The sequence below is a fragment of the Stegodyphus dumicola genome, chromosome 10 (genome assembly GCF_044657685.1).
Source record: "Stegodyphus dumicola isolate Sdum_Otavi_A_Nest chromosome 10, ASM4465768v1".
Classification (NCBI taxonomy): Eukaryota; Metazoa; Arthropoda; class Arachnida; order Araneae; family Eresidae; genus Stegodyphus; species Stegodyphus dumicola.
Genome location: NC_140777.1, coordinates 28,615,149 through 28,631,127, shown reverse-complemented (window position 1 = coordinate 28,631,127; position 15,979 = coordinate 28,615,149). Strand labels below are relative to the sequence as shown.

The window sequence follows — 15,979 nt, the reverse complement described above, 5'->3', positions numbered from 1 at the left end:
CAGTCATGTTGTATGGAGCACCTGTCTGGGCTGCAGCCGCAAGATCAAATAGAAATCAACTGCAAGTCATTCAAAATAAAATTATTAGAACCATGCTGGGTGCCCCTTGGTTTGTCAGAAATGAAGTCTTACATAGAGATCTAAACATAAATACAATTGATGAAGAAATCCTCAAAACTGTCTATAAATTTTATAGTAAAATGCAACACCATCCCTCTAATATTATACAAAATATTGGCAATTATGATTATATCATTGATCAAACATATAAACGACCCCGGACAATTCATCACAATGTTCGGTGGTGAAATCTGCATATACTCATCTGTAAATAATCATCATCATCATTTATTATGTTCTACTATTTAATCAAGCTTTTAATTCATACTTTTGAACTTTTTACTTTACTGAAGTAAGAGATATTTAGACAAGATTCTTTGCATCTTATTGGCTAATAGCAGCCACGCCTATTTAATCAAGTTTTCTTTTCATATATTTTATATTCAATCAGCAACATCAGTATATCAATTTTGTACACTAACAAAGATTGTTAGTATTTAATACCATGCATCTGTAATGTAAATAGTTGTATATATAGTTAAAAATACTGCAAATTATGAAAATACAAGCTTTTCTCGCTCCCACCAATCACCATCCTGGTTAGGGATCATGTGACCAGTGCCTACTTCAATAATATCTCAAGAATATTAGAACTAAAAAATTTCCATACTTCTTCATGAATCAAAAAATCTCCCATTCCTAATGCCTTAAATCCTCAGGGGGCTCACTTTTGTGAGTACGGGTGTGGCAATCCCGAGGTACCCTAGCCCTTCAGGGGATCATCTTCTGGGTGAGACGGGTGTCACGATCTTGGAGCCCCAGTGATCTATCCTCTTTTCCGTCTCCTCTCCTCTTAACTGGAACTTTTTCCCTTCCCTTCTCCCTTGTGGTTTCTCTCTACGAAGTTTGGGGCTCGTCACGAGAAACTGGAACAACCCTTGCGTCCAATTTTCAAATGGCGAGAAAACTGCCCATGTGTTTGCCGTGCGTGGAGACCCGTGTCGCTGGAAAGGAGGGTCCTGGTAGTTGAGGGGCGAGGTACTGTCCCCAACACACTACTTTGGCCTCTGCTTCAGCTAAACGGGAGGCACTTAGTCGTCCTCACGGGTGTCAATCGGCTGGTTACTAGTCCTTGTGTCAGTGGCTTGGGGTCAAGCTCTCGGGAGTACCTGCTTTCTGGAAAGCCGACTGTGGGGCTTCTGTTTGCGTATAGGTCCGGCTAGCCCTAACACAGGAATCTGTGTTCCCTTGTTGGGCTCCGTGGTGGGCGGGGCCGTCGGACCCGAATCTTTTCTATTTTCAATATGGCAAATTCACATATTTTTTTATTAAAAGATTTTGAAGTCACTCGGAGTCTCTCAACCTAGTTCTGAAACGTCTACTACTAAACCAATCATTCAACCTAGTTCTGAAACATCTCCTACTAAACCAGTCACTCAACCTAGTTCTGAAACATCTACTAATAAACCAATCATTCAACCTAGTTCTGAAACGTCTCCTACTGAACCAGTCACTCAACCTGTCGCTCAACCTAGTTCTAAAAATTCTGCAAAAAAATTACGGACAGATGCAAATAAAAAAAAATCATAACAATAGTCCCCGTTTCCTAGTCATCTCTAGTCCTTCTGGCGAAATGCATAAGATGTCTCCTTTCGTAATAAACAAATATATCCAGTCTTGTATTGGTGAGCCGAGAAATATAAAGCGCCTCCGCTCCGGAGACTTGCTTATTGATACAAACTCAGCCACTCAGTCTGCTTCTTTACTTCAGATAACTAAACTTGGGCAAGCGAATATCACTGTAACACCACATAAGTCACTGAACTATTGTCGTGGTGTAATCTCAGAATTCGACCTTCTGTATGTTTCTGAAGAAGAGATCGCTTCTGAGCTATCCGACTAAAATGTCTGTGATGTAAGGCGGATCAAGATGCGTAAAGAAGGTAAGTTGATAGACACGAAACACGTGATCCTTACCTTCAACATGCCTGATCTGCCTAAGAATATTAAGGCCGGATATCTAAATATTCCTGTAAGACCTTATATTCCAAACCCTATGCGATGTTTCCAATGCCAGCGTTTCGGCCATTCTAAGACGTCTTGTCGTGGCAACCTGACATGCGCCCAATGCTCACAGATTGGCCACGATTCTGAAAATTGTACTGCTGCGCCTCTTTGTATAAATTGCAAAGGTGAGCACCCAGCATTTTCACGTCTCTGCCCAAAATGGAAATTGGAAAAAGAAGTGCAGACTGCAAAGGTTACGAGGAACATCTCATATGCCGAGGCCAGAAGATTAGTCCAGAGCACACAGCTTCATCATACGCCAGTGCTGTAAAATCATCTCGTACAGTCGCCACCCAAACATCAATAGGCACACAGACCCTACCAAATAAAACCCAACCGTCTACATCCAACAAGAAAAAAGAAAATGCAACCCATATAGTACAAAAGAAAGAAACAGTTATTCAAAGTAAGCCCAAAACTACTACACATAAATACTCATTTTGTCTTGAGTTGTGTGAGTATACATGCCTTCGGGAAATAGTTTTAGAAATTATCATCTTTTGTTATGTCTGTGAGAAAGGTGAAATACTCGTGTAGGTTTAAAAAATCCTACACAGTTGACTTTCCTTCCATTATTTCCTCAAGGAAATGTAATAAATTTGCGATGTGTACCGACCGACAGCTCCGTTCTGCCTCTCTATGGATGGAAGCAATAATACCAATTCAAAACTGTATCCAATTGTTTCTTTTTATGATCCAGAGTCTTCAGAAATTGAGTGCAGTTTACTTTCTGTCCCCACTTTAGAAGGACATTTGACAGGCATTAATATACCACAGCTAATTATTCAAACTTTAAAAGAAAATGTAGTCCCTCCGGATAATTGCTTAGCACTTGGTGCTGATAATACACCAGTATGGGTAGGCTTGAATACTGGTGTTGCAGGCATCGTAGGAAAATTCAGATTTGCAGATTATGAGGTGCACCTGTCACCCCTTAAATTTAGCAGCTGAAAAAAGGGCAGCTTCTTGACCAATAAATGTGGATGAACACATTGTTGATATTTATTATTATCTTGAAAGGAGTTCTAAAAAGAAGGAAAAATTGAAACAGTTCCAACAGCTGCATAACAGCAGTTTACAATTAGAGAACTTGGATGAAGTTATAAAATCAGCTAAGATTGACACCCAGTGGAGTTTAATTAGAAAACTGAAAGATGCTGATGGAATTTTGAAATATAGTGAACTGTCTAGAATTATGTTGGCCATCTTGACAGTTCCCCATGGTAATGTAGAGTGTGAGAGGATTTTCAGTGTTGTTGCGAGGACTAAATTTAGATCTAATATTTTTGATGACACATTAGAAAAACTTTTATTAGCGAAAGCAGGCCTGCGTGGCAATTGCTATGAACAAAATTATGACGTTTCCTTTTCAAAGAAAGCAAAATCTGCCACTGTTTATAACATTTGTACGCAAACTGATTAAAGTTTTTTTTTTTCGTTTTCTTAAACGATGCAAGTAATAAAAATGTTTTTTATGTGTAAGGTATTTTTGTGTTGCTTGCATTTAAGAATTAGTTACTATTTAAAATTAATTCATTATTAAAAACTATATTTTCATCATTTAAAGTCTTTTTAACACTGTGAAAAATCTCCCGATTTCTTAAAAAAATCTCCTGATTTTTGAGTGCCATAGGTTGGCAAGTATGGGATTAATTCACTGAATGAGTCATGTACTTTAAATAGTATGACACTCATAGTCTAAAGTTATGACCTGACCTGACCTGGCAGAAGGATGCATGCAGTCCGGTGAATAAAGTGCCTTGGTTCTGGTATGCGGAATGGCTGTTCCTGAATAAAGTTCTTTGGTGCATGTCTGCGGGATGATTGTTTTGGAATGAGTTCTTTGGTTCATATCCACAAGATTGTTGTTCCGGAATAAATTCCTTAGTTCCAGAGGCTATCATGTGAGTGACTGCCGTGGGCGGCATCCATGTTCTTCAATAAAGGCGGCATTTAAAATACGTGAGCGGCGATTCCTCGTGGGCAACTAATGCAAAAGGAGTTAGGCCGGTTTTAAGTGTTTTCAAGAACTTGATTTAAATTTCAGGTGTTTTTCTTGACCATTGATTATGGACATACTGAATGTGTAGCCAGCTTCATTTTTAGGCCGCTTAATTAATGTTTAGGACATTTTTGTTTGTATTTAATGCCAGTGTTTTGGAGACCAGGTAAAAATATTATTTGATGAATGATGGTTATATTATATTTTTCCTAAGACTCTGATATTGTTGAAATTTATTTTTCTGTGTTTTTATTCTTTATTATATTGTTAATAAATTGGTTAAGTTCAAAACCTTTTACTGTCTTCAATGTCTGCACAACATGATATCTCAGGGAGCTTTTATTGCTACTACTGCTAAATGTTTAATTTCTTTAAACTTTAAACTTTGCTTTAGCATCAGGATCTACAAAAGCGAAAGCATGTTTCGATGTCCATCAAACAAAAAGTGGAATTGCGGCAAAAAATGGATAAAGGCATATCCTTTGTTTCTCTAACCATTTCGAAATCTATTTATAAATTTCACGCTGCTCTGCGGGGGGGATGTCGCAGCACACAATGAACTGGAAGTTGATCTGTCAGCACTATCCTCATCTTCAGGGCAGATGTTTTTATTTTATTCCACTTAAAATTTTGTACTAAATGTAGTATTTCATCTCGATGTACTTCGTCTATGATATGATTTAAATCAAATTCCTCATCATTATAAATATCATGAATACACATCAAATAGTTTTCTGATTGCAATTTTCTAATTTTGACTATACGTAATGTGTGCTTTACGCATGCGCACGTTGAAAGAAATGTTTAATAAAGTAAACAAATAAATATTAAGCTTTTTTTTGCAAATTTTGATATCCTTTAGATCACAGTTGCTCTTTATTTCATAAATTACGGTTTCATGTTTTCAATTTTATGATTTCTGCATGCCATCTTACCAGATTTAAACTGATGATCTATAATCCGGAAAAACCGATAATCCGGAATCAATGAGACCAGGACTTTTGACTGTATATATTAACATGTCTGAATGAAATTGTGCTGCTCTGCTATATGAGGATTTCCATTTCTTGTAGAAGAGCAAATCCATGTTAGAAGAGGGATTGCAGGCAGCTATGCAGGTTTCATAGTGTTTTTAAGTTTTTTAGAAACAGTTTTGGTCTTTAAAAGTTCTTAATTTTGACCATACTCAGCCAAATGTTCCTTAGTTTTACTTATCTGACAAAGCTGGCTTAATACTTTGTTATTTGAACTAAAAAAGTGATTCTGGACATCACTTGGTTTTTGTCTAGATTACATCTAAAAGAAATCCAAACTTGTTTTGTCAGTGAGAAATTATGCCAAGCTTCTGCTTTGTGAGTGAGACCACATGTGTTCAAAAACATTGTGTTCTGATTCTTCAATCAGCATCGAGCTCCAGTGTGTATTAGCCAATGAGCACAAACTAGATCAAGGCTGTTATTTCCAAGGAGATTAGAATTCTAACCTCCTTGGTTATTTCATTCATTTTGTTGTTGGCCGGTGTAAATGCACATGCTTTTGAAAAATAGTTTAAGAAATTACATTCTTTTTGTGTTAGTTATATCTGTGAAAATGAAATACTCATGTACTTCATACACTTTCCTTCTATTATTTCCTCAAGAAAATGTAATACATTTGCGATGTGTACTGTTTGTCATTGCGATTTTTCAATTTTGCATGCTGGAAGGGCTGACATTCTCAAACATGTGCGTACACAAAAACACAAGGACAACATGAATTTTGTTGGGGGAAGTTAGATTTTACTGTGGAAACAAAGGACCAAAAAGTTATTAATGCAAGTGCCTGTTGTCTGCTCTTTTACTTGAGTACAACCTGCAGCTGAATGCATCGGATCATGCCGCAGTTTTATTTAAAAAAATGTTTCCCGATAGCGAAATCGTTATGAAATATTCAAGTGCAAGGACCAAAATGGCTGCAGTTGTTAAAGAAATGGGTATGAAAAATAAATCTTCAATTATTGACTGCATTAAAACAGCTCCATTTTGTCTCTCTATGGATGGAAGCAATAATACCAATTCAAAACTGTATCCAGTTGTTGTCTCTTATATTTTAATCCAGTGTCTTCAGAAATGGAGTGTAGTTTGCTTTCTGTTCCCACCTTAGAAAGACATTCGATAGGCTTTAATATAGCACAGCTAATTATTAAAACTTTAAACAAAAATGCAATTCCTCTGGATAATTGCTTAGCACTTGGGGCTGATAATGCACCAGTAATGGTAGGTTTGAAAACTGGTGTTGCAGGCATCTTGAAAAAAAGCCTCAGATATGCAAATTATGAAGTGCACCTGCCACCTCTTAAATTTAGCAGCTGAAAAAGGAGCAGCTTCTTTACCAATAAATATGGACAAACACATGGTTGATATTTATTATTATCTTGAAAGGAGTTCTTAAAGAAAGAAAAAATTGAAACAGTTTTAACGGCTGCATAATACTGAAATAAGAAAAATTTTGGAACATGTTGGCTATCTTTAAATTTAAAAAAAAAAAAAAAAAAAAAAAAAAAAAGGCTATCTTTAAAGAAATGTTTATCTAGAATCCTTGATCAATGGAACCCACTTCTTGCATTTTTTAAAAAAGAAATAAATGCTTCTAGAGTTAAGATAAAAAGCTCTTGAAAATTACATAAAGTAAATGGAGATGTACCTGCTACTTCAACTGTTAAAAATAGGTTTGAGAAAAAAAAAGTAATTTCTGCATCAGTGAAGAATTTAATTGCAATTCTCAAAATCATACTACAAAATAGAAGCATAAAGCTGATGCAAATTTCCCTCAAAATAAAAAAAAAAGAGTGATCAACAATGAAAGCGTTTTACGATTACTGTAATTTTATCTTGTGAAGGACAAATATTTATGTTTTTGTCTTCAGACCATAACAAAGCTTTTTGCTCTTTTGTACAATTCATTTTGCCATCATTAGCACAGTTCTACAAAGTAGAATTCCATTCATTCATGTTTTACAATGAATGATATACGATCTGTTTAAAAACATTTTATCAAAGTTTGTAAAACCAGTCATTGTTTTGTCTTCTGCTTCTATATATGATGTGATTTATGGGGAAATAGAAAATCGGAAGAAAGATGAAGATTTGGTAATAGAGGCTGCAACTAAAAAAGCAGTAGAAGACCTTCAGAGGAAGACACAAATACGTTTTATATACATATTAGAAGCTACTTTTGCCGAGTATGTGATTACATACTACGTAAATTTCCAATCAACGATGAATTGATTTTGCATGCTAAAGTTCCTGATGTACTTTTTAATACTTTAGTGATTAACAATATGACCACTGGGAACCCATTCAATCATGATGAAAGTGTTTCAGCACGTTCATCATCTTCTACATTGCCCCTCCCCCTGAAAATCGCTTATGCCATTCAAACACACGTGCATGAGATGAAGTTTTATCTCCATAAGCCTCGGTTAACATTTGAAATGTTTCCTCTGTGTCTGATTTCTTAAGTTTCACAAGAAACTTGATGTTGATTTGCTGTACGGTTTTTACATTAGACATTTTTCCGGATGGATGCAGTTGCACATGTTCACTCAGTAACGCAGTACTCCCCACTGGTGTGATCAGTTAAGTCGAAATTGGCCGCATGGATAGAGGAGGTATGTGGCATGACGTCACCAAAACAGTTGTTGCCAACTCCACTCTGTTTTCAAGCTACACACTTAGTCTCATTTTGTTACATTAACAGATTAGGAGATGAAGCAAAGAGTAGTGAGAACATTAATTTGTTCATTAGAACTTACAGTATATAAACTGTGTTACAACTCCAGCAATTCTATGTGAAGCTACAGCACTAACAAGCAAAACACAACTAAATTTCAACACTCACCAAACAGGCAAACATCAGGTGTTTGTTCTGATGAGTGTGCAGCAGTGATAACAGCCAAGCTTTTGTAATGAGTCATGCTGATCATGATTTTACTTCACATTTAACATGTCCGTTCCCTTGACATAACACTTGCATAAACCTCAGGACTGAGCAGGTATCTGATAAAATGGGACATAAAAGATTCAACATAAACCTAACTTTTACCAAAATAAAATGTTACTAATATTCTTTAAAATTTATTGAACTGTTATAAGCGAGAAATATGAATGTTTTAAGAAATTTTTTCATATAAAATTAACTTTTGTGATTTCAATAATCTTGAAATTATTAAGAGAAGTGTAAAGCAGGTTTATGTAGTTGTCTCAGATTGCTGGAAGGCATTGTAATTGCCTTCAAAATTAACGTTTTATACTTTTTTCTTTGAGTCATAGGATGATATTTAGCCTCTTAATGCATTCAATCGAGTTAATTCGATATGTTGAACAAAATTATTTCCATGTGCCCGAGTGAATACATTCTATATGAAGGCAATAGAATATATCTGCTACAGTTTTAAGTTCAAATAAAGAAAAAGGTTGAGTAAAGTAAAGAATAAAAAAATCAGTAGGAAAAAGACCAGTTTCTGAATATTTATTGGTGTATTAAGGGGTTCTGGACACTGTTTCTAGAGCTCACATAAAGGCAGCTGAAAATTTGTGGAGCTTCTTTAAATGATGCCTGCATGAAACTCGCCACCCATGATTTCATTGCTTTTGAGATCAGTGTCTCATAGAAATGTGTCACAAATTGGTATAATTCTTGCCGAAAGATATGTTTAGACATGTGCATGTATAATAATCATACGATTAGAGATTCTGGAGTACGTTTGGATGTACTAAGAAAAAGGTCTAGCCTTTTTTTGGGGGGGGTGGAAAGGAGAAATGAAAAACACTTATCTTGTTATTGAGAGAAATGTAAAAAGAGTTCCATGTGTCTCATTTTTGAAAGGCCTGTAATTCAGCCATCTTAATAACATTATGAGCTTCTTAGAAAACTGGTGTGGTCAAGCTTATACAGTAGCCACTCACAGAAAGGAAATGTAAATGGATTAGCATGAACCCCTGTGCTCATGGAGCCCTGTGCAATTACCCATTGTGGCCACTTGTTAAGAAGGCTGTAGAAACTGTATTGCACCAGATGGCGCTGTGTACGCTTGAATTCTTCGGACTAGTTCAGTACCTTGATGATTGCGAAAGAAGTAACACCAACGCAAAACATTCACCAAAGTTTATCTGTGCTTCTCTTTGTTGTAAATGTATTTAATTGTGTCGTCAATAAAATATAGAGAAAATGATAAAAGTGGTGAATGCGTCTGACAGGTAAGTGAGATTTCTTTATATATTGAATTGAATTGAGTTTTAGTGACAAAGAATGTAAATGTGTATTTACAAATCTTTTTGGTGTTGAAACCCGGAATTGAACCAGGGACCTTTAGCTAGGAAACATAGTGAGGGAAAAATTTATTATATAAAGAGAGAGAAAACTGTTCTTCAAAAGGATATTACTGAAAATATTAATAAATTAGCAGATGAAGCAGAGACTAGTAGAAATATTGATTTGTGTACTATAGCAAAATAGGAGGAAATTAGTATAAATTAGCTAAAAGATCTGAAAATTAGAAAACGCATAATTATTTTGTTGTGTTATAAATGTTTTGTACCTTTTAATGTGTAATTTTTCTTATAGATTTTTAAAACCAATGTAATTAATTATATGTGTAATTATCTGTTATTTTAAACTGTAAAATTTCTTTAGATTGTGACTTTAATATAATACTTTGTAACAAACGTTTAAAAAAGTTTTTTTTATAGAGACTAAAAATCTTCTGTAAATCTTCTGTAAAATATGTGTGTAAATGTGAAATATGAACATCAAAAAATTTCTGATTTAATGTTAATTACTTGATAATATCTAGAAATTAGTATTATTTTAAAATTAGTTTTATAACTAATTTAATAATAATAATGCATTCTGCATACACGCCTGTTTACTTTTTAGAATAGTATTACAAAAGTGAAGTCGACTGCATAAGTAATTGCTTTAATTCAGTCGATTCCCATTTATTGATAGGCCTTTAATTTTTTTTTATTGATGGCCCTTAAAATAAAAGTATGTAACTTCCTCATACAGAAATGTATATAAACCCTATCGTGCTGCTTACTTTTTATTACTTCTGACACAGATTATCCTTTCTTCATGTAACTAAACTGACTCTCACCTGTGACAATATTGTATTTTGTAAACAGAATGTATTCAGTGTAGTTAACACTGACTAAAATTAGTGTGATTCAGTGTAATTAACATTGACTCAAGTTTAAACTACACCCTTCTTTGATGATGAGACTTGTTATTCTTGCTGTTTAGGAGAGTTGTGGTCGGTGATTTCCGCTTCTTACTTTGATTCATTTAAACCTTCACTCTTATTCCTTTTTTCAATGTATGGAAGTTTTAATATTATTTCCATTTATTTTGCAAATTATTTACAATTTGAAAATGATTCTACATTATACTGAGGTTGAAATTAAGAAGCTGATGAATGAATTAGATGCTGAAAATTTTGCAGATAATAATTCAAGTTTCAAAATCGAAATTACTAAACAGACTTATTTGTAAAACATGATGAAATCTGATAACATTAGTGAAAATACCACATATAAGTAATAACAGATGAACATGAAACATTAGTGAACAGTAAATTAATAATGACATGAAACAGTAAAAAGAAAACTACCTTTGAAATGGGAAATTTCTGGGTTGGAATGATATTGCAAATATTTAAGCCTTTATGGGGCATGTTTGTTGGTTTAAAGTCAGTTTTCAAAGTGTAGAAAAGAGTATAATTTTTCTTTGATGCGATTTTAGATATTTTGATGGAGCAGGCAAATCATTATTCTGAGTAAGTATTCTACTTTATGATATTTTTTAGAAATGGAAATATACTGTTGAAAAGGTCACTACAAATTTGTAAGAAAAGTCAAAATATTTGGATATTTTTGCTGATAGAAACATGTTGATAAAGCCAGCCTCTTGTGTGATTTACCATTATTCAAATAATCAGTGACCTAAAGTTACTTGTGCTGCTGTTTTAATAAACTGCAAAAGTTTAATACAGTCAAAAGTCGTTAATCCGGACTCGTCGGGACTTCAGCGATTCCAGATTATAGATCATCACTTTAAATCTGGTAAGATGCCATGCAGAAATTACAAAATTAAAAATATGAAACCTTAATTTATGAAATAAAGAACAATTATGATCTAAAGGGTATCAAAATTTACAAAAAGAAAAGGCTTAATATTTATTTGTTTACTTTATTAAACATTTCTTCCAAATCATCCCCCCCCCCCGCAGAGCAGCGTGAAGTTGATAAACAGATTTTGGATTTCGAAACATACTTTCACTTTTTAGATCTTTTACATATTAGTAAATATATATCGAAAATTCTATTTGACATAATCGAAAGTTCAAGCTTGCTTTTATAAAATTGCTCTAACAGTCTGCAAAAAATAATAAGCCGGATCCAATTCGAAGATTAAGGAACAACACAATCTGCAACATTAACTGAATTAGATAATTTTAGCTTAGCTTATACCATCCATTATACATTAAACGCGCATGCATAAACGTATTATGCGCGTGTGCACATGCATATTTGCAGCCGTAAAGGTCTTACGCGCACACCTCAACGCGACGCATGCGCAGAAAGTTTGTAGCTTTGAGGCCCGGATTATAGATCATTCCGGATTATGGGTGTCCGAATTAACGACTTTTGACTGTATTGGAATATAATTCTGGTTAATCTTTAGTCAGTATGGTTGATGAAATTATATTACTTATCGACAGGTTATAAAGTGGAAATAAATTCGTGTGAATAATATTTTAAGTAGGATGCTAACCATGTAAGGAGCTTTTGCTATATGGAAAAGAACAAAATTTTTGCTTAGAAGTTATTGTTTGTGCAATAAATCGTAAATAAAAATGGGTGCGATGATAGACGAGTAAGGGAATTGTTGCATTTTAGCCAGTTAAAATTTTTTTTTTTTTTTAAGTTGCTGTAACTTTAAGAGTAAAGATTGATAATCAGCTCTGTCAGAGTTGCTTATTAATCTTCACTGGTTAATTTGAAAATGATGTACTTGTATTGACATCCATTAAAACTTTAGAGCTGGCTCTTATAGGCATGGTTCTGGTACAAATGCGTGCAAGAAGATAGATGCTGCATGTCTCAAAAGTAATTTTAGCCTGAAAGATGGCAAATATCTGTGTTCATGTTCAAGTAAAACATCTGTATTTCAATAAAAATTAGTATTCTTTCCCCACTGCAAAGGCTGCAGTATTTTTTTTTTTCTTTGATTTCTCAGAAAATGCTTTTTTCCCAATAAATGGGAAAAACTATAGAAATTTCTAGAATTTAAAACAGAATATTACTGACACCTGTAAAAATGTTGTAGACAATCTGTCTGAAACAAATATTTATATTTTCTAGCCTTAAAAAGAAAGTTTTAGTATTATTATTATTACTTTCTTGCTTGTAGTATAGTGGGTTGGAAATCAGATGTGTAGTGGCCCAGTTTTTGCATAAAAAATAATTATTTCTCATGCAATAACTGGGCCACTACACCACTAGTGTAGTGGCCCAGTTATTGCATGAGAAATAATTATTTTTTATTTCATATATTTGTTCATGTGTTTAATTATTTTATAAAATTAACTTTAATATTTTGTTAATATTCATATTTATATTTCTTTTATGCTGAATGGCAATAAGTAGTTCATATTTATATTTAAATTTCTTTATGCTGAATGGCAACTAGTTCTAGTTCTAATTCATGATTGCTAGGTTTTGGTTTCAAAACGTTGCTCGTAGTGTCGCATTTCAATAGCCGGAAAATAAAATGCAATAACTTAGCTATTTGTTTATAATTCATGCTGTTCCTAGTCATAAATTAATTTTAAACATTAGTAGCCAAGGCTACAGATCTGCTTTACTGAAAAGTTTGCTAAATGAAATAAAATTACAGCTCTTAAAAATAACTTTATTTTTGAATCTTTTGATTGTAATGGTAAAAGTTTAAAAAAAGTATGACTTGCTTTAATAAATTATGTAAGAGTGAATAACGAACAGCTGTAATAATGAGCAAGAAAAACCTAGTATTCCAAAAGTATAATTTTGTACATTTAGACTTAATAGAGAAATTGTATCATCTTGTAGGACAGAATCATCTCTCTCCAGAAATATTGCCGTGCCAACATTCTCCATTTGCTGAGAAGAAATTAAGCTAAAGAAGTGAAAGTTATGGTTCCCTTAGTATTATTTGTTATATGCATATTTGTCAATATTAGGATAAAATTAACATTTGAAAAGTTTTCAGATAAAATGATAGTACACTTAATTTAACTGTGTTATTTTTATAATTAATAAAGTTTTTAATTATATAAGTTTATTTAATTAATTAATTTATTTATTAGTGTATTTATTTTAGCAACAGCAGCAATAACAGTGGAACAATCTAATGAAGAGGATTCACATGCTTTGACACCAATGCAAGCAATTCGCTCAGGTTTGGCATGGCTTAGAGGAACAGAAGAAAGCTGCTCAGAAATCACTCCTGATGTATGTTTTGTAATATTTTTTAACTTGTAAAAGATTTTAATATTATGTTATAACATTTCTGCTGACTTTATTTGGTTAAATTAATGTATGTTTACTTATTTTAATGGTTGAGTTTTGAGGTTGAGGAGAATTTTTATAGAAAATTTTATATCTCAAGTCTGGTTGCTGAGAACTTTGATAACTGTCCAACAAAGTTAGAGAAGAAACATGACTAAACTTTAGCCATGTTTTTTTCCATTGTCATATAAAACAAAATTGGTTTAATCCTAATATATGATACACACGGGATTTGGCGACATTGTAATGATCAGTAAACAGGTCATTTTGGTATTAGTGACAATTTTCAAAATCATGCAAAGGCCGTATTGTATACTAGAATTTTACCACAAAATCTTGTAAATTTTTTTTCTTTTTAATAAATGCCCCATTTGTCATTTTGAAGTAAAATAAAAAATAGTAATCATAATCTAGGCTTACCATTTAATACAGCCATATTTGCCAAAATATTGTTGATTATTGTAATTCATTTTTTAATCTTTTAATACTTAACTTTGTTTTAATTTTATTCGTATCATTTAATATGATTTCTTCCTTCTAAATTTATTTGTTGTTAGTTAATAATGCTTTCAAATGTCAGGGAATTTTCTCTGGCGTACTGCTGAAACTAATCACTTTTTTGTCAAAGCTAATGATAGACATAATTTAAAATAACAATGCCTATTATGCATTTAATACATATCTTCAAGTATCAGATATTGTCACATGGCAAAACAAGGTAACCAAAAGAAAGAAAAAACGATTCTTACAGCTGTTTTTAATAGTTACAAAAAGTACTTATTTTGCTCAAAGTAAGGATAAGATGGGTAAGTCCATCAGTAAAGAATAGGACCTCCTTGGACCTATTGCATATTTGGTATCTGTTATGCATTGCTGCCCACTAAACATCTGAGGAGAGCTTGAGGAATTCTCTTGGCAATTTTGTGTTCCTGTATGGTTCAAAAAGGATTCTGTTTTTGAGCTTAAATACGCTTAGTTCATCACAGGCATATTATATGGGATTTAGTTCCAGAAAATACACAGGCCATGTTGTGTGCTCAGTACCTTTCCCTGCTAGTGCATCAAGCACTTCATCTGTACTGTGTGGGTGGGCATTATCATCCATCAAAGAAAATCTGTACCAACTGCACTATGGAAAGTATGGCTATGGTCCAGAAGAATTTCTCTGCAACACTGCTGATATGTCAGTCTGCTGCCCAGTGGCAGGTATGCAATACCTGGCAACATGTAATATGCCCTGATGAATTCATAGGAGCCAGCCTTGTTTCAGTCAGTACCTCTGTCTTCTTCAAAGATGTGAAGAAGGATTCTGCTTTTGTGCATGATACCTATTTGTATAGTTACTCCTCGGTTATAAAGATCACTTTGTGACGGTAATGAATTTACCTTTCCCTCTCCAAACTACCTGGTGTCCAGAATCACTGCTGATAGTGAAGTGAGATTCATCAAGAGTATGACTCAGGGTCACCAAGGCTGAGCCCTACAAATATGTTCCTTACACCTATGTAATCCTTGTGGACAACGGTGTGCTCATAGCAGACTGCATGCATGACCCAGGAGAATTTAGTTGTAATACTACTGCGATGTCACTGTACCTCCATCAAAGGTGTGAAAAGGAGTTCCGTTATTGTGCATTATACCCAGCCACATAATTACCCCTTGGCTATAGTGATCAGTTCCCTAAACATTCTGAGTAATAGATAGTAATTCTCATTTTGCCTATTGCTATGGCAACTTGAGCGACATTTTCTTCTACCTCAAGATATCTAACTACTCAAAAACAATTTTATGCTTTCAAATGATATCTTAACATTCTTCAGCTAGTACGTGCTGTCAAAAATGAAAATTTACAATCACATTCTCAGAAAGATGAAAAATGGTATTTTTGTCTAATGTTATCATTTGCAGTTAGAATGAGGAAACAATGAAAGTGCACTCATTTTTGTGCAGATTAGAGGTCATGCTCTACAACAGCCTCTACACTTATTTTTTCTGTGATTGTGCACCTCTCCAGAATGAAATTTGCATATATCAGTTGCTACTTAGCAATTGTCAAGCAGTTCAGTATTTGAAAACTTTAAGAAATTTTGTTACTATAAAACCTCTGGCTGCTCATTCCACGATTTCCGCGGGTATGTGTTTTTCTTGCTTTATTGAGGAGCGCATCCCGTTTTTTCGCCGTTTAACGACTGAAATAAATTATATACAGTATTAGACATTTAGTTTACGTTTTGGCCAACAGATATCGTTAGTTGTCCACTAA

At 33.8% G+C, this 15,979-nt stretch overlaps 1 protein-coding gene across 8 annotated transcripts in view; it reads left to right on the top strand.

Annotated features, from left to right (window-relative positions):
* LOC118194292 (transmembrane protein 245) overlaps nucleotides 1-15,979 on the top strand; it is a 128,297-nt gene that overhangs the window by 26,918 nt on the left and 85,400 nt on the right. For all 8 annotated transcript variants that reach the window (XM_085824838.1, XM_085824842.1, XM_085824841.1 and 5 more), the window contains exon 3: nucleotides 13,529-13,659. In XM_085824838.1, coding sequence (XP_085680964.1) covers nucleotides 13,529-13,659 — 131 coding nt within the window. The remainder of the gene's footprint in view (nucleotides 1-13,528; nucleotides 13,660-15,979) is intronic.